This window comes from Pan paniscus, chromosome X (genome assembly GCF_029289425.2).
Source record: "Pan paniscus chromosome X, NHGRI_mPanPan1-v2.0_pri, whole genome shotgun sequence".
In the NCBI taxonomy this organism is placed as follows: Eukaryota; Metazoa; Chordata; class Mammalia; order Primates; family Hominidae; genus Pan; species Pan paniscus.
In genome coordinates, this window is record NC_073272.2 from 37,973,439 (window position 1) to 37,997,527 (window position 24,089).

The window sequence follows — 24,089 nt, forward strand, 5'->3', positions numbered from 1 at the left end:
GGTTTTGAAGGATTTAAAACCTATTCTAAAATATACATTTCTTTGTAAATTTGGCATATAAGATATTTTTGGTGCTCATTTAAATTCTACAATATTGCTTGAAACTCAGATATGAAGATGCTTTTTAGAATATTCTATTAACATAAATGCTCTTGTATTATACCTGATATTTTTGTATAATCTTAAACAGAGCATATTTAACATTTAATTATTAACTATGGTATTTACTATATGATTATTTTGCAGATTATTTTCATTACATCCTGAAAGTTATCTCCTCTCCTTAGTTTTTCTAGGAATTTTATGATGAATAATATTGAATATATATATATTAATTTGTCAAATTAAATTTATTTAAAAATGTGAATTAACCTTGCATCCTGGCACAAACTCAAATTTTCCATGATAGTTAAATTATTTTTATTTAACTTACCAGAAAGAATATTTACTGTTATTTTAGTTGATTGCTTTAACTTACTTGAATGATAATTAATCTGTAATTTTTTTCTACCATTTTATTTTTTTTAATACAGTTAATGCAAACCTTAAACAATTGCCTGGAGAACATTCTTTTTTTGGAGACATTGAAAGAGTTTCTGTGTTAGTGATATTTCTTGTTTTTTGAATTTTATGGTATTCACTGATAAGACCATCTAGATTTTTTTCTTTGTAGGATGATTTTAAATAACAAGTTAATTGTTTAATCGTTATAGGATTATTCTTATTTTCTGTTGTTCCTTGAATGAGATTTTGTAACATATTTTTGTGAAATTAATGAGCTTTATCTAAATTTTTATAATACTAGCACAAAATTATTCATAAATTATTGTATCTATTCTATTATATGCAACTTCTGTAATTGTTTTCTTTTTATTTTCAATTTTTTTCTTATAGCATCTTCTGTTTTAATTCAGTCTTTCTCCATAGCAATTTTTATCTTGATACTGAAAATATTTTACTTAATTTCCAGATTATTGTTCACTTATGTAGAAGTTATATCAAGTATTATATGCATTACTTTATATCACATTTCATGTGACTCATAACTATTATATGTGACTGATCTTATAATGATTTAGAGTTCACATATCTTCATAACTCAACTACCTTTACAAGCAAGATTATCTATGTCTGCATTAAAGAATATACCTCATTGCATTTCAGAAGTGTTTCAAAACAAAATTCGAAAATGCCCTATTATATTTTATGAAGATAGACATGGAAATCTGAAATTACTAGCAAATGGAATCCAGCAATACAGAAAAAGAATAAAATATAATCAGGAGATGAAATCTATCTTAGGAGTACAAAGTTGTTTTAACATAAATGCCAGTCCAAGTAGTACATCATATTAATGAAATAAAAATGAGGAAAAAGGAATATTTCAATGGACACAGTAACAGCAAAATTATGTATCTAGCAAGAGACTTGTATGAAGAATATATAAAAAACACTTACAAGTCAGTGATAAAAAGACAACCCAATTTAAAAATGTGCAAAATATTTGAATAGACATTTCTAAAAGGAAAATAAGTAAATGACCCACAAGCACATTAAAAGATGTTCAGCATAATTAGTAATTTGGGAAATGCACAGCAAAATCACAGTAATTTAGCATTTGGCACCAACTTCTGTAACTAAAATTTTTAAAAAGTCAAATGTAAAATCTTCTGCACAGCAATGGATACAATCGACAAAGTAAAGAGACAACCCACAGAAATGGGAGAAAACATTTGCAAAATATTCATCTGATAAGGGATTAATGACCAGAATATATAAGGAGCTCAAACAACTCCATAGGAACAAAAAATTTAATAATCTGATAAAAAATGGGCAAAAAATTTGAATAGATATTTCTCAAAAGAAGACATACAAATGGTAAATAGGCACATGAAAAGGTGCTCAACATCATTGATCATCAGAGAAATGCAAATCAAAACTACAGTGAGATATCATTTAACCACAGTTAGAATGGCTTATATCCAAAAGACAGGCAATAAAAAATGCTGGTGAGGATGTGGAGAAAAGAGAGTCCTTGTACACTGTTGGGGGGAATGTAAATTAGTACAATCACTATAGAGAACAGTTTGGAGGTTCCTCAAAAAACTAAAAATTGAGCTGCAGTATAATCCAGGAATCCCACTGCTGGGTATATATTCAAAAGACAGGAAACCAGTATATTGAACAGATATTTGCACTTAACAGTTTGTTGCAGCACTGTTCACCATAGCCAAGATTTGGAAGCAACCTAAGTGTCCATCAGCAGTTGAACAGATAAAAAAAAATGTGGTACATACACACAATGGGGTACTATTCAGCCATAAAAAAGAACGATATCCTGTCATTTACAACAAGATGAATGGAACTGGAAATCATTATGTTAAGTGAAATAAGCCATGCACAGATAAACAAACATTGCGTGTTCTCATTTATTTGTGGAATCTAAATATCAGAACAACTAAAGTCATGGACAGAGAGTAGAAGAATGGTTACCATGGACTGGGAAGGGTAGTGAGAGGCTGGGGGAGGTGGGGATAGTTAATGGGTACAAAAAAGAATAGTTAGAAAGAATGAGACCTACTATTTGATAGCACAGCAGGGTGATTATAGTCAATAACAACTGTACTTGTTAAAATGGTGTTATCAGATTGTTTGCAACTCAATGGATAAATGCTTGAGGAGATGGATGCCCTATTCTTCAAGATGTGCTTATTTCACATTGAATGCCTGTATCAAAACATCTCATGTACCCCATAAATATATGCATCTACTATGTAGCCACAGAAATTAAATTTTTTGAATTTAAAAAATAAAGACTATAACAAGTGTTGGCAAGGATTCATAGAAATCGGAAACCTCATGTGTTGCTAGAGGGATTGTAAAATGGTGCAACCACTTTGCAAAACTGGTAGTTTCTCAAAATGTTAAAATTAGATTAACTAATGAGAGAGGTTATGCATGCATGGGGGCAGGGAGCATATGGGAAATCTCTGCACTTTTTGCACAATTTTGCTGTGAATGTAAAACTGCTATAAAAAAGAAGTCTCTTGAGAAATAGATTAGCAATATGATTCAACAGTTCCACTCATTGGTTTATACTCAAGATAATTGAAAATATATGATTACAAAAAACTTTTACATAAATGCTCATAGCAGCATTATTCACAATAGCCAAAAATTAGAAACACAAATATCCATAAAGAAAATGTGGTATATTCCCAAAGTGGAATGTTATTCAGCAATAAAAAGAAATGAAATACTTATACACGCTGCAACATGAATGAACCTTGAAAATATTATGCTAAATAAAAGACAACAGAACACAAAAGGGCACATATTTTATAATTTTATTTCTATGACATGTCCATAATAGACAAATCCATAGTGACGGAATGTACATTCATTTATGTCCATGGTATGAGGGAAGAGAGAAACGAGAAGTGACAATTAATGAGTATCAAGTTTATTTATGTGTTGATAAAAATATTTTAAAAGCAGATAGTAGTAATGATTGCACAGCTATATGACTATACTAAACAACAATGAATTGAACAATTGAATTGCATGAAATTTGTGTTATGTGAATTATATCTCAATATAACTTTTATAAAAATGTACTGTTATAGTCATCTAACATAAAATTCATGTGACAATTATTATATTCAGAATAAGTAAATTGACTAATTTTTTCTAAAATTTCTGATTAAATTTTGTGTTTAACAAACACATCTCTAATTCATAATACTATAAAGACCAGTATTTTTATTGCTACTTAAATATACCTGAATATCAGAAGTGATGTAATATAAAACTGGATAAAAACATAACTTCCCAATTAAAAATTTTAAAAATGTGTGGAGCATCACTTGAATTTTCTGGTTTCTGACAAATGACAACTACATTAGACTGCTGGTTCTGTCTCCAAAAAAAGACAACCATTGACCAACACGTCTCAGAAGATAATGTGAATACTTGGAGATTTTGCTAATATGTTTTTATATTTTGCTAGGTGTTGGGTGAGGCCAGAAATTCTGCATTTTCAACAAGCTTCCATTTGATGTAGGTGCTGCTGATTCACTTAGCTCACTTTGGGTAGCAAATCCTTAGAGGGAGTATAGAAGAGAGAGTAGCTTGTATCAAAGGAACTATCATAAAAGTAGAGAAAATCCTTGATGTATCAAAGCTGTGATAAACTGTGATGAGGGCTTGGCAGCAGCCTTGAGTATAAAAGACAAGATACAGGCATACGATCAGAGATTAGAGAAGAGCTTTGAAGTTTTGTCTTTACTTTTTCACATCATCGCCTTGGAAGAATCATTGTCATCCTATTCTTACTGAGAGCCTTGTTTGAACAGCTACAGCCCATGCCTACTGGTATTCAACAAGTAAGAATATCAAAGCAGATTCAAAGTTGTGATGGGTTGAACAAAAATAGGTGCCCTGGTTTCTACTCAGGGAGATAGAGAACTGGAAACTGTTTTCTCCCACCCTTATAACAACAATGAAAGTCAGACAAGCAGCAAATTCTCTGTTTTTCTTGAACCTTAACATAAAGCTGAGATTGCAGGGCAACAAAGAGAGACTTGGTTTTTACTGGAAGAAATGAGATGATAGCAATGGTCTACTTGTAGATAGAGCTAGACGCCATTAAGAATAGTTGAGTTAGGGTGATTGGCGTATTGGTAGAGGCCAAGTATACACTAGTGAGAGATCATGAAACTCCTAGTGGCCGCAGTTATAGACTCTGCATGTTCTTGTAGGTGTTTACTCCACAAACTTCACATGTTGCTCACAGAAATGACTAAAGTGAGTCTGGAGAATGTGTACTCCTTAGTACCTAGTGTAGGGGCAGGCAATTCACTCCGACTTCTGTATATCTGTCTTAGTCCATTTAGTGTTGCTGTAACAGAATACTACAGATTGGGTAATTTATAAACAATAGAAGTTTATTTGGGTCATGACTCTGGAGGCTGGAAAGTCCAAGATAATTAGGTTGCATTTGATGAGGGCCTTCTTGCTGCATTATTACATTATGGTAGGCATCCCATAGCTAGAGAAGATGATAAAAAGTAAGAGCATGCAAGAAAGAGAGAAAAAGAGGGCCAGACTCCCAATGTAACTAACACACTCCTGAGATAACACCATTAATCCATTCATGAAGCCAGAGCTCTCATGATCTAATTACCTCCTAAAAGTCCCACTTCTATCGGTTGGTATTAACCATTGAAATGGCAATGAAATTTGAACATGAGATTTAGAGGGGACATTCAAACCATAGCAATACCTTATAGAACAGATGTGTTCATCTATGTTAATTTAAGGACAACAGATACTGTCCCCCAAAGGGCTCTGGTGAATACTCATTGCAGTTTCAAAAAAAAAAGAAAAAGAAAGAAAAAGGAAAAAAAAGAAAATAACAAACCACCTCTTGCCCCGAGAAAGGGGCTGGAATTCAACATTTCTGTCAAGTAGAAAATCCCAAACAATCTATAAAAAGCTCCTAGAAATACTATATGCATTTATCAAAGTCAGAGGATATATGATCACTATACAATTAAATTAAATTATATTTCTATATATTGGCAGTAAACAATTGGAATTTAAAATAAAAATATACCATTTAACATAGAAGAAATACTTAAGTATCTAATATTAAGTACTTAGTATAAGTATGTATAACAAAATAAATTAGAGATATATATGCTATAAACTACAAAACACTGATGAAAGCAATCAGTGAGAACTAAATAGAGAAATATAGCATGCACATGACGTTGGAAAACTAAATGTTGTTAGGCTATCAAATTGATCTATAGATTCAATTCAATTCCAGTGAAAATACCATCACATATTCTTATAGATCAATATAAGTAAGTTGACTCTAAAATATATATATAAAGGCATTGCCATTAAAATAGCCAAAACAATTTTGAAAAGGCGGAAGAAATTTTGAAACTACAATAATTAAGACTGGGTGGTATTGACAAAAGAATAGATGTGTAGATCAAAAGAAAAGAATTGAGCGACAAGGAATATATCTACACAAATATAATCAACTGGGTGTTTTTGCTTACAAAAGTGCAAAAGCAATTAAATCAAGTAAGGCTAGTGTTTTCAACAAATATTACTTGAATAATTGGAAGTGCATATGTAAAAAATGAGCATTGACCTATACCTCACATCTTGTACTAAAATTATCTCAAAGTAGATCATAGATCTAAATGTAAACCCACACAACTTTTATATACATACATATATACACATATATACATGTATACACATATCTATATGTATTGGACTTTACCATATTAAAATTTCTGCTTTATGAAAGACACTATTAAGAGAAAGAAAAGACAAGCTACAGACTGGGGGAAAGTATTTTTGAATAACATATTCCACAAATTTCTTGTATGCAGGATACATAAAGAACTCTCCAAACTCAACAACAAGAAAATAAACAACCAAATTTGAAAAATAGTCAAAAGTTCTGAAAAGATACATCACCAAAAAAAGATAGAAAGATAGAAAAAAGACATATATAAGTTGCCCAATACAATTACTATATAATCCAGAAATCTCTTTTCCAGCTGTTTCACCAAAATACATTAGAATTACCAAGCATCGTATGTTCTCACTCATAAGTGGGAGCTAAGCTCTGAGGATGCAAAGGCGTAAGAATGATACAATGGACTTTGGGGACTCGCAGGGAAAGGGTGAGAAGGGAGTGAGGGATAAAACGCTACCAACTGGGTTCGGTGAATACTACTTGGGTGCTGGGTGCACCAAAATCTCACAAATCACCACTAAAGAACTTACTCATGTAATCAAGTACCACCAGTTCCCCCCAAAACCTATGGAAATAAAACTTTTTTAAAAAAAAGAATTGCTGATCACAATAAGCACTACATGAGATAATTTGTAGCAGATTTTCATAATTGCCTCTAAACTGAAGACAAACCAAATGCCCTTCAATTGGTGAATGAATACCTCATCTCTGTGACATCTATCAAATACAGTACTACTCAACAATGAAAACAACAACGACTATTGATTCACACAGCATAGGTGCATCTTAAATGAATTTCACTCAGTAAAAGAAGCCAAAACAACAAGACCCCACAAGACTACATATTGATATTGTGTGATTCAACTTTTATGGCATTTTGGTAAAGGTGAAGTTATTGAGATTAAAAACACATCAGTGTTTGCCAGGTGCTAACAGATGAGGGTAGGGATTGACTACAAAGGTGCAGCACGTTGGAATTTTGGGGGTGATCACACTTTTCTTTATGGAAATGTGATGGCAGGTACGTGAAAATGTATTCCTCAAGTTCCTATAGGTGTGTACCACAAAGAGTGAATGCTAGCGTAAGTAATTTTATAAAATCAACCAACATATGTAAGTATTTAAGGACAAAATGCAGGCTGTGGCAAATGAATATAACTGGGTTACAAATGTTGGACAACCTCACTGATGGTAATGAAAAAGAAATGAGCTTATTTAATTGTAAAGAAATATGACTGTGTAGTCTAAGACTAAAGGTGTAAAGAACTATCTATACATACACACCTTACTCTAGTTTCTCACAGGGGTATGGCTTTGCAATTCTGAAAGCACTTTATATACATACTAGAGTTTAACCAACACATAAAAATATTGTAGATAATGAGATTGAGATTTTTCACTGTTGACAAAATAAGGTGGGGCGGGTGTCATAATGAATTCTGTGGTCCTGAGTTGTGATTGGTGGAGTGGGAAATAACAGGATAACAATTAGTTGTTGCTGTATTGTTATGTATTCATTGACTTCTGCTTGGAGGATTTTTTTTTAATTCATTGTTTTCCTGTTATGGATGTGATTTTCCTGCAACAAGATATTAAGCTCCTTCAAGACAATTTCTGTCCCTCCTCTAATGTCTGTACAAGACAAGGATGTGCTATCTGGTGGATACAGTCTATGTCCACTGCTAACTGACTGATTCTCTATCAATGTAAAAGGCTAGTAAATTATCTTTTTCAGATCAAAAGTTATCATTGCTTCCAGTCCAGAGAAAAATAAATATTAACTACAAAAGTGAAATATTTTGCTTTTATTGATAGCTATGGGTGGCAAATATACATTCAGAGAAGCACATTTTACTTAGCTAAGAGAGTACATCTTAGGTTCTCACCACATACATATACACAAAATAGTGACTATGTGAAGTGATGAATATGTTAATTAGCTTGATTTTGGGAATCACTACACAAGGTATACTTATATCAAAACACAATTTATGTTCTATATACATATACTCTTTATTTGCCAATTATACATCAAAGCTGGACAAAAAAGAGAAGCACATGTAGGTTATCATTATTCAGCCAACTGGCAATGTGTATTTAAAATCATTAATTCGATTACATTGAATCTTATATCAAAAATGTTACTTATAAGTTTCGATCAGGAAATAATACTTTGAAAAATACAGAGGTTGTTTGCTATGCATTAGTTGAAAATCCTTAGTGATCTGTGTTTGCTAGACTGATTTTGTGACAATATGCTATAGAAATCCTATAGAAATGTTCAATGTCATAGCTTCTCAGATGAAAAAGTACTGGACATTGTCTGTGAAGTGTCCAGGACATCTGTGATTCAAGAGAAAATTAAGTCTTCCAATTCCAGGTGTAAAGCAATCCTGGTTTTGAAGCTAATATACATGTCATGGGTGTATCATGTCATGGTTTTTCTTCTTCACAGAAAATGGGAGTAGAGAGATTTGAGGGAATTTATAAAGATCACCATTTGCCCCTTGTTTTCAGACAAGAAATTGTCTCACACCATGAAGAATCTAGGCTATTTGGAAACTTATTGAAAAAGAAAATGTCACATTCAACATAGGGATTATTTCCACTGTTTAAAATTAACCTCCACCCAATATAGGTCAGTATTTCAGATATTCACTTAAAATTCAGATACTTCCTCTTTTTGTTCCAGACTCAGCATAGTAATCATGTCTGTAATTGAAAATTCCTTTTACTACTCCTCCATCCTGTATTGCCTTTTATAGGTCAATTTTGGTTTCTTTAAGCCATAAATCTTGAATTCCTTTCACATACTTTCCTGCCATGTGGATGAATTTCTGCAAGAAATAAAGAAACTGGCACTAGCACTCTAAAGTTACAAGTAACTCCATGCCTTTTCAGTCTCCTTACCCATGTTGATGATCATTGATTAAACATTTGAACCTCAAGGTTCTCAACAGAATGGATAATTTTGAAACATTGAATTTCTATTCCATTACGACACTGTAGTGTATTTTTCAAAGCAGCTCATATAGAAATAAAGAAGACAGCTTGCAATTGTTTATAAAGCCTTACAGGTAACTCTCATAGTATTAATCTTCTGAGGCTTAAAATTTGTTTTTATTTCCAATATAATATACTTTTTGTTTTCCAAGAAGAAGCAAAATTTTCTTTTACTATTGCTCAAATTTCCATAGGTATCTTTTAATAAAGTAAAACTATTGTTGTATTTACTCTCCCTCTTTTTTGAAACAGATGTTATCCCTTCTGAGAGATGGATAGTAAATTTTGACAAAGACCTTTCAGATGGTCTTGTTTTTGCAACACAGTTGGGAGCCTATTGCCCATTCTTGGTAAGAGTCGTTTTTATGCATAATGATCTTCTATTATTTATAAAAACTTAGTGATTAAAATTTGAAGTGTATTTTCTGTAAACAGATTATTTCGAATGTCTTACATTCAAGTCAAACGCCTGAATCTGCATGGCCAGCACTACCTTTTTGTTTATTCTTGCATTTTGATTGCAATAATTTATTACTGACAAATATTAATATTTAAATGATTCTTTGCCTAACTATAGAGAACACTTAAAAAACAGAATTTTTTATTCCATTACCAAAAGGTTTGATTTCTTTTTTTTACAGATTGAGTCTCATTTTATTAATATGTACACGCAACCAAAAAGTCCTGAAGAGTATCTGCACAATTGCCTGATTATTGTAAATACTCTTTATGAAATTGACTTTGACATGGAAATACAGGTGGGTGCCTTTATATTAAACATTCTACAAACATTTTATAAATTTCTTTTGATAGCTTGCTCATTTATAATATTGCTTTGTTCATATTTTTGAAATTTAAATTGAAACAGGCTTTTGATGAGACATTGCTAAAATGTAGAAATCGAAATATGACTCCACAGAAATCGACTGGATATTTTAAAATTTGTATAATTATATACATCCAGCTGTGCATAATAGGAAAGTACTTCCAGTCCAAGTGCCTGAAACCCCAAAAATAAACATTGAGTGAATTATAATCATTACTCAAAATCTAAGAATGAACTAAAAGAGCATATTTATTTAAATATAGATGTCATATTATTATCTTCTAATTTAGTAGCAAAAATAAATTTTCACTTTAGTATTAAAATAAATGTTTGTGTAGAGGTCATAATGGCAATATACGTTTTAATTGTATGTTGACCTTCAAGTTGTAATTCCTTTTGGCTTTTCACATGAAGACCTCAATAGCAATAATCAAAAATATATTGGATTCTTACTATTTTATGAGCCTTTTGTTTGTTACTTAGGGGCAATAAAATGGTAAAATAAATGATTCCTGACTTTGAATATATAAATTCATTAAATTATCAAGATATTTGCCTGTTAAAAGATAATGCTCTACTTATTTAATTGTTAATAATGGTCTATGAAAAAAATGAAGTATAGAATTCAGATGAAGGAAGAGATCAATGTGATGCAGACTGATACATCAAAGACAGTGTGGAAGAGACAGAATTTAATTGGCATCTGGAAGGGTGAATTGGATTTGCATTGGTAGTGGTAAGAAAGTTGTTTGCTCAGAGGAAGTAACATGAACAGAATGTAGAGTGTGAAAAAGTGACATACGTTAAGGAAATTGTGTGAATAGGTTTCCCCAGTTGAAGTTTGGTATTGGAAACAGAGACATAGGCATATACTAGGATACTGAATATCAGCATAAAAAAATCGGGAGTTTATCCTGTGGGCATTATGGGGGATAAAAGGCCTTTACTCTTGCAACAACAATCGTCAGGATGGACCGAGAGGAGAGGAACTGGTGACAGGGAACGCAGACCAGTCGCAATGCAATTTGAACTGGTCAAGGAGTACAGTAATTACTTTCTCTACTGTTATCATTTTAATTAGGATTAAAACATAATAAGCTGATGTAGGAAAAATCATGAGGTTTGCTAGAGTTGGTGACCAGCCACAAAAGAAGGGCATTGGAGAAAGACTATTATAACTAACTCTGAGTTTTTCATTCTGTGATCCAGAAAGACTGATGACACTAGTGCCCAAAATGATATCTTACACCTGCTGGAGAAATGAGTTTTATAATTGCTCACTTTTTTCTTTGTATTGAAGTCACTTGCATGTTAATGTCACTTTGTACCATTCCTGACATTTGTATTCTTTTTATTTCATTTTCTTTTCATTTTTTTTTTGGTACAATTGTAAAGGGAAACTGCAATCAATAATTTTAGTCAGAGAGTTCTAATAGTAGAATTTTAAGGACAAACTCTAATAAAAGTCTTTGGTTTTGAAGAATAAAAATATTACAATTCCCATAAATTCAACAAATTATTTAACCTCCCTCATGAAAGACACTGGATACATCCTTCAGGGGTGCAGATGTGACAAAACTACACTCATGCCTTCAAAGGTGTTGCAGACTAATCATCACAAGTTACATGAAACAAGGCTGATGCAAAGCGACAGTGAATGTCACAATAGACATAGAAATAATATGCTATGAGACTCAAAGGAGACGAGAAGTCACTCTAAAAAGGATACCAGGAAAATTTGCACAGAACACTTAGAGTTTAAGCTGACCCTTGAGAGTGTGGTAGGAGTTCATAAGAAATTTAAAATACCTTTGTTTAGAAAAACCATACATTGTGACTCTCTCCTTTGCTTTTTGATTTCCTCACATATGTTGGCTCAATATATTTATTTTATTGTATAGTCAAAAATAATTTAAAAATAAGTATCTACTAGATAAAAATGCAGAAAAGTTGTCCAAGATTTGATGAATGAAGTAATTGAAAGTAGGCTTAGCAGAAAATGACCAAAACTTTATCAGCCAATTCCAATGCCCTAACTGTTTATTAGCCCAGATTTACCAACCACACTAAATGGCAGATTTAAAACCATCACCCTCTAATGAACTTATACATAATGAATTAATGCTGGTGCTTGTACTGGTCCACCCTTGAATCCTGTAAAATTCAGCAACGGACTTAATTATTAATGCTTAAGTTTCTTCTTTATTATGTTCTTAATTGCAGCCTGAAAATTAGCTTCATAAGTTGCTGGGGTAATGTTATGTCTTTTTGGAGAATCCTGCCAGTAGGAATATACAGTTATTACATATTACATATTCTCCTTTTCATGACATGATTTTTATTTGAAGCAAAAATACTATGGAATTGTTTGACCACAGCGTAGAATGCATGTTTTGTTCCCTCATGCAAAGATAGATAACAAAATACATATAATAAGCATTTATGGAGCTTTAGTACACATAATTTAATGAGTAGTGATTGGAGCTAAGGGTGAATAGATATTCTAATTTTGTCCTTAAATTTTTTTGTTTCTTTTTTTTTTAATCACTTGTTAGGGTTCTCTAGAGACACAGAAACAATAGGATATATGAGAGGGGATTTATTAGGGGGAATTGGCTCACATGAACACAGAGTCAGAGAAGTCTCATGATAGGCTGCCTGCAAGCTGGAACACAGAAGAGCTGGTGGCATCGCTCAGTCCAGAAGCCTCAGAATCAGGGAAGCCAATGGTGCAGCCCCTAGTCCAAATCTAAAAGCCAGATAGCCCCCAGAGAGCACTGGTGCAAGTTTCAGAGTCTAAAAATTGAAGAACCTAGTCTGATGTCCAAGGACAGGAGGAGAAAGGGTGTCTCACTCTGGAAGGGAGAGAAAGCAGAGAGTCCTCCTTCTTCTTGCCTGTTTGTCCCAGCCCCAGCTGATTGGATGGTGTCTGCCCACATTGAGGGCAGATGTTTCTCTCTCAGTCCACTGACTCAGCTTCAACCTCCTCTGAAAACACTCTCACAGATACCCAGAAACAATGCTTCACCAGCCATTTAGGTATCCCTCAATCCAGTCAAATTGACACCTAAAATTAACCTTCACAATCACTAGGAAATTTTCAGCTTTAAAGAACAGAATTCTTGAGTAAAAGTGGTTTAAAAATAAGGAAATTTAATATTTTATAAAAAGATAAAGCCAGACAATCAAAGATTATAAGGATAATTGTTCAGTTTTTTAACAAAGTTATCAGAGATTCAGTTTTGCTCAGCCATTCTTGACCTACTAGCTTTGTTTTAGGACTCTGCACAAATAACTCCCAAATTTCTGCAGAAGTCTCACATAACACCTTCATACAGTTCTGTCTGGGGCTGGCTGAGTGGCGTCTTTTCTTGTGCTTCTCTTTTTCCAGAAGGTAAACCTTTCCCAGCGGCCCCATGGCATATTCCCCATTGCATATCATTGACCGGAATTGAATCCTATTCTTGTGGCTAACCAGTGGTTGATTAAAAATAAAAAAAAAAGAATATTCACAAAAAGTTAGGTTCTTAGTAAAGAAGAAAGGGGAAAATGATTGTTGGGAAGGCATTCAATAGCTGTCTTTGTAGGATTATAGTATATCATTATGTACTGCTAATTATATTTGGTGTCTTATTTGAAAGTTAGTGATACCTTAAAAGATATGGCACATTAAATCCAGCATAAAACTCAAGATCTTATCACCCCTTCTATTTACTGATGATGAAACTGAGGCCCAGGAAATTCAATTGTCTTAATCAAGGGCATGGCACTGTGTCATAGCAGGACTTGAATTAATTTACCAGATTTATTGATTTTTTTGTTATGATTTTTATGATTTTTTTGTTTGTTTACATTCCTGCATTTTGTTAATCTAGTAGGAAAACATAGTCATCAAGGGGAAAAAAAGGACCAATGCAATTGAAGTTATTTTTGGTTAGATCTATATAGCGAAAATAATGATTATGTCCTTAAAAGTACTTTCACATGAAATTTTAGTTTTAAATAAACCTAACTTATTTTATTTAACATTTGGCTTTCTAGCCTAAGGTTGACAGAAGTCTGATTGCTTTAGGTCACTTTTGTTTAAATGTATAAGGAAAGGTAAGAATGCTCTTTTATTTGGTTTCTCAGTATAATGTCTTATTAAATATAGTTTCCCATTAAAAATGTATTTTTTAATTTGCCAAATTGCTGGATTTTTCAAAGTTTAGCTTTTGAAATAATTTTTATATTGCTATTTATATCATTTTATGGGGTACTTACTAAAACATGGTTCAAAAGACTTTGATTCATCCCAGACTTGAGCCCAGAGTGTTCTGCCATTAGTACTCCTCTTTTCCCCAGTAAACACACCTCCCGTCACCCTAGATAGCCCTCTTCGGATCATACCCTATATGTTGATTCCAAACACAGGGCCCAGCAGAGCCACACATTCTTCACTTAAAAATTTACCTTCTTAGGCTTCAAAAGTGGATGTGACAATTAAACTCTGCATTTTTTTATTTTGTTCTTATCTTAAATCATTTTTCTACATCTATTTACTAATGTCGTCTTTAAAGAATGTGAGACCACAAAATACTGATGAGAAACTTTATGGTCCTGGTATATTTCCAAGTTTTCCTCAAATTATACTCACAGTTAGCTTTCTACCCTGCTAAGGCAGGCCAGTTTTCTTTCTGTCAGTCTTTTGCCCAGGCACCTTCGTTGGTAAGCCTTACTTCTAATTAACAAAATAAGAAAGAACAAACTCTTCTATTTTCCCGAGAAGAATAAGAGAGCATGAGGAAATGTGGACTAGCAGATCACCAGTGGGGTTGTCATCATTCTCTAAAAACTGCTGCCAAATTTCAGAATCAAGTGCCTTAGTTCCACCAAGCACATTGGGTGTCCTTGGCTTTCACACTATTTGCATTTCTAGGCCGGGCTCAGATCGTGTTCAGTTGCTAACTTGAATATGTGCCATTAAGTCATAGCAGACCTTCATTTCCATTTTGTGGAAGTACAGAGAGCTCCCTGTATATTGACACTGACAGAGTTGTTTGTCTATTAATGGTGTTTTTTATGTCTTCGAATCCCTCACACCAACCCCAATACTTTTGTGCTGTGAATAACTTTTCCCCACTGCTTCTATCTTCTTCTGTTCCTGACATTACTTTTTGGCTTCAGCTTACGTTCTGGCTATGTTTATTGTCCTGATATCATTGCGCTGTAATTTTGGATTTTATCTCAAATATACTCCAGTAATCATTACTAATGTATTTTGTTTATCAGAGTAATTACATCCTCTGCCTTATTGTTTATCTGTTCTGGGAAAAGTACTTCTTCAACTGCCCCCTACCTGATCTGCCTGAATTGTTGCTCTTATTATGTTATTTCTTGTTCAGAAATCAAGTCCCTCACCCTGCCATCTAAGACCTCCACAATGTAGCCTGGCACTCCTTAGTCTTTTTTCTCACTAATTGTCCCATCTTTTCTTATGCGTGACCCAAATGGTAGTTCTTTACTGAACAAACACTATGCTTCTCTATCTCCTCATCCTATAGTGATTTGCTTTTCTGAAAAAATACACTCTTTTCCTCACATCCAATACATATTTGAAGTTCAAGCATTCTATAAGGCCCATTTAATGTGCCATTGGTTCTGTGGGCCTTTGCTTGAAAATCTCTTGCCATCTTTAACTTCAGGAGTAATAGTCACATTAGTCATAATTTCTAGAGTGTAGTGTTCTTCTGAGTTCCGACTAGCTTTTACGGAGTCTGAGGTTACTAGATCAGTGTTCTACTTAGGACACATTTATTTTTTAACACTTAGGTCAAGCTCTTCTGATTCAGAGCGGTATTATTGCTGTATCTATATTTCAGTATCATTGTCAATCACAAATATTTTAAATGTTTTAAAGTAATTCAATAATTGATTTACTATGCTTTTCCTCTTTTTATATTTTTATCTATTATCTTATTTGATGGTTAATATTAGGTGTCAACTTGACTGGATTGAAAGATGCCAAGATGACTGGCAAAGTTTTGTTTCTAGGTGTGTCTGTGAGGGTGTTTCCAAAGGAGATGGATGCAGGAGTCAGTGGCCTGAGAAAGGAAGATATGCCCTCAGTGTGGGTTGTTACCATCCGATTGGCTGTGGCAGTGGCCAGAACAAAGAGACAGAAGAAGGGGGATATTCAGTTTGCTTGTTTTTTTGTTTGTTTGTTCTTTTTTATTTTTGTCGTGATCTCTTTCTCCCTTTGGAGCAGGATGCATTTTTTTCTCCTTCTGCCCTTGGACATCTGATTCCAGGTTTTTCAGCCTTTGGACTCTAGGACTTGCACCAGCAGCCTCCTTTGGGCTTTCAGCCTTCGGCCTCAGAATGGGGCCTGCACTGTAGCTTCCCTGGTTTGGGGGATTTGGGACTTGGCCTGAGCCATGCTTCTGGCTTCCCTGGGAGCCCCTATTGGCTTCTGTCATTCTGCAGTTTGTAGCCAGCCTACTGTGGGACTTCGCCTTTGTGATTGTTCAGCCAATTCTTCCTAATAAATTCCCATTTATATATATATATATATGTGTGTGTGTGTGTGTGTGTGTGTGTGTGTGTGTATGTGTGTGTATGTGCATATATACAGATATATATCCTATTGGTTCTCTACCTATGTAGAACTCTAACTAATGCATCCTCTAATTTCGATTTATCTTCTTTGAAACCAGGCCACAGACATCTGTGACCCAAATCCAATCCTGATGCTCATGCTTTGTGTCTACATGTATGAAAGACTCCCTACATATCTCCCTAAGAAGGTGGTGTCCTTTGAATGTACTCTACATGACACAGTGCTGAATAAGGTAAGGATAATTTTGGGGTCAAAATGCATAAGGAGTTACACAATTAAGAGAGGTTTTAGATATTTCTTTCCCAACCCAAAATTAACACCAAGCGTCTGTAGGAATAATTTTATTAAAAGTGAATAAGCCTTATCAAATGTTGCTTCTTCTAAGCCAAAGGTCTAGATGAGCGAAAGGTGCAATTTTTGCTTAAGAGTAATCACCACTTGCAATGAAATGATGACTCTTTTCTTACTCATTTTCATTTGATTTAAAATAATATTATTCTGTATACAAGTTAATTTACTGCTTTGATAAGATTCATGTTTATTCCTTTTTTCAGGCTCTTTTATGTGTGTCTCTCTTAATATATGATTGGGAAGGAGGATAATTTTATATTTTTGATGCAAAACTCATCCATGTGTGGTCTTCAAAAGATATGCCACGGTGATCTTTGATCTGTAATTGTAACTTCTTTGAGAAAATAACTGTAGCCTCCATGATGGTGTGAGCATCAGTTGATAAGGATTTAGTTAAAAATTGAAAAAAAAAAAACAAAACCCAGGTTCTTATCTCAAAATGTAGAGGGCTGAATTTAGTGAAAAGAAAGCCTCCTCTTCTTTGTGTTTGGTTTGTGTTAGTAAATACTGAGGTTCAATCTCTTTTATTTACTTTATTTCTTTCCTTTTTTGTCAAAAAAAAGACATAAAACTCCATAGAATTCAGTATTTACTGTGATAATTCGCTAATTGCAATGATATCCAAGGGCTTTGGATAAATAACAAGCCTTGAGCTATAATTATATTGAATTTTTGACTTCAAAATAACATTTCAGAAGAGTTAAAAGTTTTTTGCTTAGGCCTGCAGGAGACAAGAGTGTAAATTTGATTTCAGTATAATTTATTACTGTTAACTATTATTACCAATTCTCTATTTCTGTCTACATGATTGTATTCCTTCATATCACTTAATTGTTATTGATGTTTTTAAGTAGTTAATGTTAATGCTAGCTAACGTTTAAAAATAAATTTAAATTATGATGTTAAAAACCAAATTAAATCATGTTTAAATAGAACATGATTTATTTTCTCATTTTATTATTTTGCTAGAAATAATGCTCATACCTAAGATTATAGATAAAATTATACAAATATACCCTTCATTTTTCACAATGTAAGAAAAATTTTTGAAAGAAGAAATAAATAAAATTTATATGCAAGATAAAACAAATTACAACAAGCTTGATTTTAACTTTTATTTAAGAAAATTAGTGATTTGGAAATTGCTGAGAATCTTTTATGTATTTTGCTCCTGTGAATCAACACGATGAATGGCAGTGCATTAAGTCATAGAAAGTCGTTCTTACCACCAACCCTATCAATGTTACAGAATATAGCAAAATCTCCAGAAATGGCTACAAAATTGAGAAAGTATTTCTTTTCTTTTTTTTTTTTTTTTTTTGAGACGGAGTTTCACTCTTGTTGCCCAGGCTGGAGTGCAGTGGCACGATCTCGGCTCACTGCAACCTCTGCCTTCCCAGGTTCAAGCGATTCTCCTGCCTCAGACTCCTGAGTAGCTGGGATTACAGGTGCCTGCCACCATGCCCAGCTAATTTTTTGTATTTTTAGTAGAGACGGAGTTTCATCATGTTGGCCAGGCTGGTCTTGAACTCCTGACCTCAGGTGATCCACCCCCCTCGGCCTTCCAAAGTGTAAAAAAGTATTTCTGTAGCTATGGGCAAATAATAGAAACATAGACTGCTAGAACAAGTACAAAAAAGTAGTGGTCAGTGAAAAAACATAGAGTGCAGTGATTTTCCGAGACATTCAAAAAGCAGTTGAATTTTGTTTTCCTTTTGAAACAAAATTTACACAGAAGCAGAATAAAGAATGTCTGTCATTGCAAAAAAGGAATTGAGACTTTAAAACTTTCTTTTGTTCCCTTAAACAGCTAGCTCTTCTTCCTATCTACTCCTCATCACCCCTACACGAAATCCTGGAGTTGGGTGGTATGACTGTCTGACCACAGATGAGTCCAATACCATTTTGTCATATGTGTGATATGTATGATATAGTGACAATGAATGGCTTCCTTATGATCTAAACAGTTCACAACAAATCTACTATAATTTTCAACATTTCCTTCCAAAACAATAGGAATTAGCTCTCTGGGACTTAAAATCACTTGGTCTGTTAATGAATATTTGAAATACATACATTTGTATGAATGTATGTACATAAAAAAAGATTACCACACCACAGTGGGGTACCACACTATAGTGGGGGTCTTGCCCCCATTATTGATGTCTTTAAGTATTTGAGAACATGAGGCCTCCAAATCCTTAAAGAAACTAAAGTTGGAAACGCTTTATCAACAACACACTTGTTCTATTGGTTACCAAAGTTTCCATTGAACTAAGAAAATAATTAATCTTTCACCAGATTTTCATCATATTCCTTATGACTCACTATAACCATACCTACTGCTACTTTTTCACTCTTCGAATATCTATGACTATAGGTCCTGAACTTCATAATTTGCAGTGACCTTTTATTCACTCTAATTTGACCAATTATCCTTTTCCCCCATCCTCACCATTCTCTGGGTCAGAACTTTTGGTGATACCTTGGCATCTTGTTAAATAAAAAAAAAATATTCATGACACTTGTTAAAACGGTAAGGCAGACTTTATTCAGGACTATTATGATAGTTATAGGGACCACTGCAAAGCAGTTTTGCAGTGGGGGAGAGAGATTGAGCTCAACTCGAAATAAAACAAGGAAAAGCAGGAATTTATAGCCAAGGAGCAGGATGGAGATCAGTGGGTGGGAAATGACTAAGAGGAAACATATGGGTAAGGGGGGATTCTGGCTAAACCAATATAAGATTTTTGCTAAAGGAAGGCCAGGGTGATCATACATTACCTGAGCAATGGCAGGAGATGAGGAATTTGGTTAGATATCAAGGGTGATTAGATACTGAAGGTGTGGAATTCTGGTTAAACTGATTTAGCAGGATTCTTGCTAAAATTGGGCTCTTGAGGACATGCCCAAAGGTGGGGCCTAGTTAAAAAAGAGTTCAGACAAGCCTTACTGGAGTGTGGTTGAGAAGAAAATCTTTGTCAGTCTTCCTAAAGATTGTTTTTTGAATCTCCATTATATTTTACATAAACACTTTGTGTACTCACGTTTTTCAAGAAGTACTCTTTTGTAATAAAGCAACTCATTTTCTAATGCTCCCCATGTCTCTGGATCAGGAGGAAAGAGACAGCCAACCCTTCGTTGAACTACCACATCTAGACTGGGCCACCATTATATTCAGCCTGAAACTGTTTTTAAATCTATACTCCTTATAATACCTTCTACACTGAGCAGCCAGAGTATCCTTTTTGTAAATTGGACATATAAGTTCCCTTTTTAAAATTCCCCAATGGTTTTCCTTTGCAATAAAAATAAAATCCAAGCTGCAAATGTTGATCTTCAAATCACTGGTGATAAGATGCTTTTGCATTTGTAATTCCCTTTGTTGAAGGTTCCTTCTCTTTGCCCACTTCAGCTAAACTGTATGTGTGTGTGTGTGTGTGTGTGTGTGTGTGTGTGTGTAGTTGTTATTTTAAAATACAAATTCTGGCTTTGTCCAGTTGGTGTACATTATAAATAAGTATATTTATGACTAAAATCTATTGCTATCTTTGATAAAAATAAGAAATGATATAGTTGCATAGTTTTTAATTTTATAATCTTACTTATATCCTCTTCTACTTCTACATAGATTCTACTGAAAAATTCCAGCTCGCGAAACTTAGTGTATAATGCTAGAATTGTTGGAAGAGATGCTGCTGAATTCTCCCTTTCCCAAAAAGGGAATGTTGTGACAATTTCTCCAAGGTAAGTATTTTTTTAAATTTTACATTATCAGACATATCAACCCCAAAGATTTAATGTTATAATTATAAAATGTGACTTTGATTTTAATATTGATAGATATTTAATGAAACGATTGTCACTCACAGTCAGACAAATATTCGTATGTTTCTACAATTCCTCACCAAAGTTGTTGAAACAATTCTAACAACATAAAACAGCTGTTTTATATATGCATTTAATTTTAATTTGTTTTTTATGCATACGGGTCATAGAAACAAGACTATAAGTTGGTTTGTTGTGTACTGCCATTCTGTTTCCTGCAGGAAACTGAAACCAGTGCATTCTAAAAGTATGCATGTATATAATTTAAAGATATATATTTTTTATTTTATTTATTTATTTATTTATTTATTTATTTTTTTTTGAGGCTGAGTTTCCCTCTGTCGCCCAGGCTGGAGTGCAGTGGCACGATCTTGGCTAACTGCAACCTCTGCCTCCTGGGTTCAAGCAATTCTCCTGCCTCAGCCTCCCAAGTAGCTGGGATTACGGGCGCCTGCCACCACGCCTGGCTAATTTTTGTATTTTTAGTAGAGGCAGGGTTTCACCACGTTGGCCAGGCTGGTCTCGAACTCCTGACCTCATGTGATTCACTCACCTCAGCCTCCCAAAGTGCTGGGATTACAGGCATGAGCCACTGTGCCCGGCCTATATATATTTTATATATAGTTTTTGCTGATTATAAAGGCAGCATGTACTAATTATAGGAAATTTAGAGACTATGAAAGTATGAAGAACCAGAAAATAAAAGGTTCATAATCCTACCTCAAAGAAGTCCCAATGTTGCCATTTTCCTCTGTGCCCTCATAGTCATTGTGTATGTGTGTGTAAATGATGGATAGACAGATAGATGATATATATACATGTAAATATACTCCCAAATTTTGATAATGTTATATGTGTCATTTTTATCTAATTGTGTTCTCATACTTATTTAATGTTTCTACTACTATCCCACTCACAAAAATAAAGTATAATTGAAACCTCCAGAGAATAGTTTTGGGAAATTAAATCTGAGCATAATGTGAGTCTTCCCAGATCAACAAATCATGTTGGATATGCCAACACATGCTAATGACATAAATACTCTTGTTTATTAAATAATACAAAGATGATATGAGAACAGCTGTGTCAGTACCATAGCAGTTGACAAATTTGATAACTACTAATGAACTTTAACTAGTCTTGAATTTTAGTCATTGCCTTTGCATTCAATTATTTTTCTCCAATGAAATGTGATAGATAACTACTAAAGTTACTTTGCTTGATTATCTCTTTGGATTTTAACTATACATTAAATTGAGTAACTTTTCAAGCTGTAGTCTTTATTTCTGTACTAGTATATCAAACACAGAAATAATAATAAAAAAGGGCCATTTTAAATTGTACTTAAAATATCCTGTAACCCATTTTCAACAGTGCCCTTGTTTCGTGTCATTAGCCTATGTTAGCTTTCTTCAGTTATTACTCCATGCTAAAGGGGCATATAAAAGATCTTAATTCAACCTAAAGTAAACCTGAGGAAAAAATCTATAGTTGCCTGCTTCTTTATTATAAATAAAATATTAGAATAAAATTCCTTGTATAATAAAAAGAACCTACCCATTTTCCAAGATCATAATAAAATAGTTAAATTTCTAATATGTCTATTAAAAAACATAATGATAATAACACAAGTTCATTTGGACATTGTCACATAACCATTTATTTTGTTGTCAAAGATTTTAAAACTTGAGATCTATACTCCACTCTTCCAATAGGGTGATACAAGTGAAAAGGATGAAGTTTCTCCTGCATTTTTTCCACTCATAAACCTGATAAGCCTATTCCAGTATTTCAAAGCTTTCACTATGTGGAAATTCTTCCTAATAACCACAATAAACCTCTGATAATTTAGTTTAAGATTACTTTTCCTGTTAAAGAAGTTCATATTTGTTATTTTTATTATAAATGTGCACGGTAGAAAATTTGAGTTATAGAAAAATAAACAGGATAACAAAAATCACCTAGAGTTACATCAAACACAGTTTGTTAGTTCGTTTCTTTCCAGTCTTTTCATAGGCACACATAGGTTTATTATAACATATGCATACTTATGTATTTACATAATACAGGCATTATATGTAAATATTAACATACTTAATATTTATTAAACATTTGCTATATAAAAATATCTATATCATATGAACTTTGTTTCATATGTCAATATCTATATAGTATGCACTTCATATTTAATCTTCCTAATACCCTATTAGTGTTCTCATATTACAGAAGAAGATATTGGACACAGAGACATTAAATTACCCAATGTTCCCTGCTATTAAATGCCAAAGTAGAGATTCAAGACCAGTCAATACAAATTCAGAGCTGGCACTTTTATTAAACTGACACTTGCACATATCTTGTGCATGTGTATGTGTGTGTGTGTCTGTCTGTCTGTGTGTCTGTGTCACATTCAACAAAGCCCTTTGCATTCAATATAATGTTACTTTGACTATTTCTAAGCAATCCTGAAGATCCGTGATATAATTGTGTCTTAGTCTGTTTGGGCTGCTATAACAAAACACCAAAAACTAGGCAGCTTACAAACAACAGAAATGTATTATTCACAGTTCTGGAGGCTGAGAAGCTCAAGATCAAAGCACCCACAGATTGATTTAGTGTCTTGTGAAGGCTTGCTTTCTAGTTCATAGATGGTACTTTCTTTCTGTGTCTTCACGTGGTGGTGGGATCGAGGCAGCTCTGTGGGGCTTCTTTTCTAAGTGTAATAATCCTATTAATGAGAGCTCTGCTCTCATGATCTAATCACTCCCCAAAGTCCCCAACTCCTAATACCATCACAATGGTGATTAGGTTTTCTTCTCTCTTTTTTTTTTAGCTTTATTGAGGTAAATTGGTAAATAAAAATTATAAATATTCAAGGTATAGAGTATCATGTTTTGGTATACATATACATTGTCAAATGATTACAGCAATCAAGGTATTGACATATTCATTACCTCAAAAGGTTGCCTTTTGTATATGTCTTATGAGAATACTTAAAATATACTTTCTTTACACCTGTCAAGTGTAAATGACATTATAGTCACTTTGATATAAACTAGGTATCCAGAACTTACTCAAGTTATATCTTCATGTTCGTACCCTTTGATTAGTATCTCCTCATTTTCTCCACCACCTGACCCAACAGTGGCTCCTTCCTTGATGGGGTACAGGACCCAACAGCATTTCCCTTTCCAAGG

The 24,089-nt window shown here is 33.6% G+C and overlaps 1 protein-coding gene across 1 annotated transcript in view; it reads left to right on the forward strand.

Moving 5' to 3' along the window:
• The window catches only part of CFAP47 (cilia and flagella associated protein 47), a 467,323-nt gene that overhangs the window by 207,970 nt on the left and 235,264 nt on the right, over positions 1-24,089 (forward strand). Inside the window, exons 34-37 of the mRNA XM_003805971.5 lie at positions 9,542-9,639; positions 9,931-10,047; positions 16,811-16,945; positions 20,696-20,811. Coding sequence (XP_003806019.4) covers positions 9,542-9,639; positions 9,931-10,047; positions 16,811-16,945; positions 20,696-20,811 — 466 coding nt within the window. The remainder of the gene's footprint in view (positions 1-9,541; positions 9,640-9,930; positions 10,048-16,810; positions 16,946-20,695; positions 20,812-24,089) is intronic.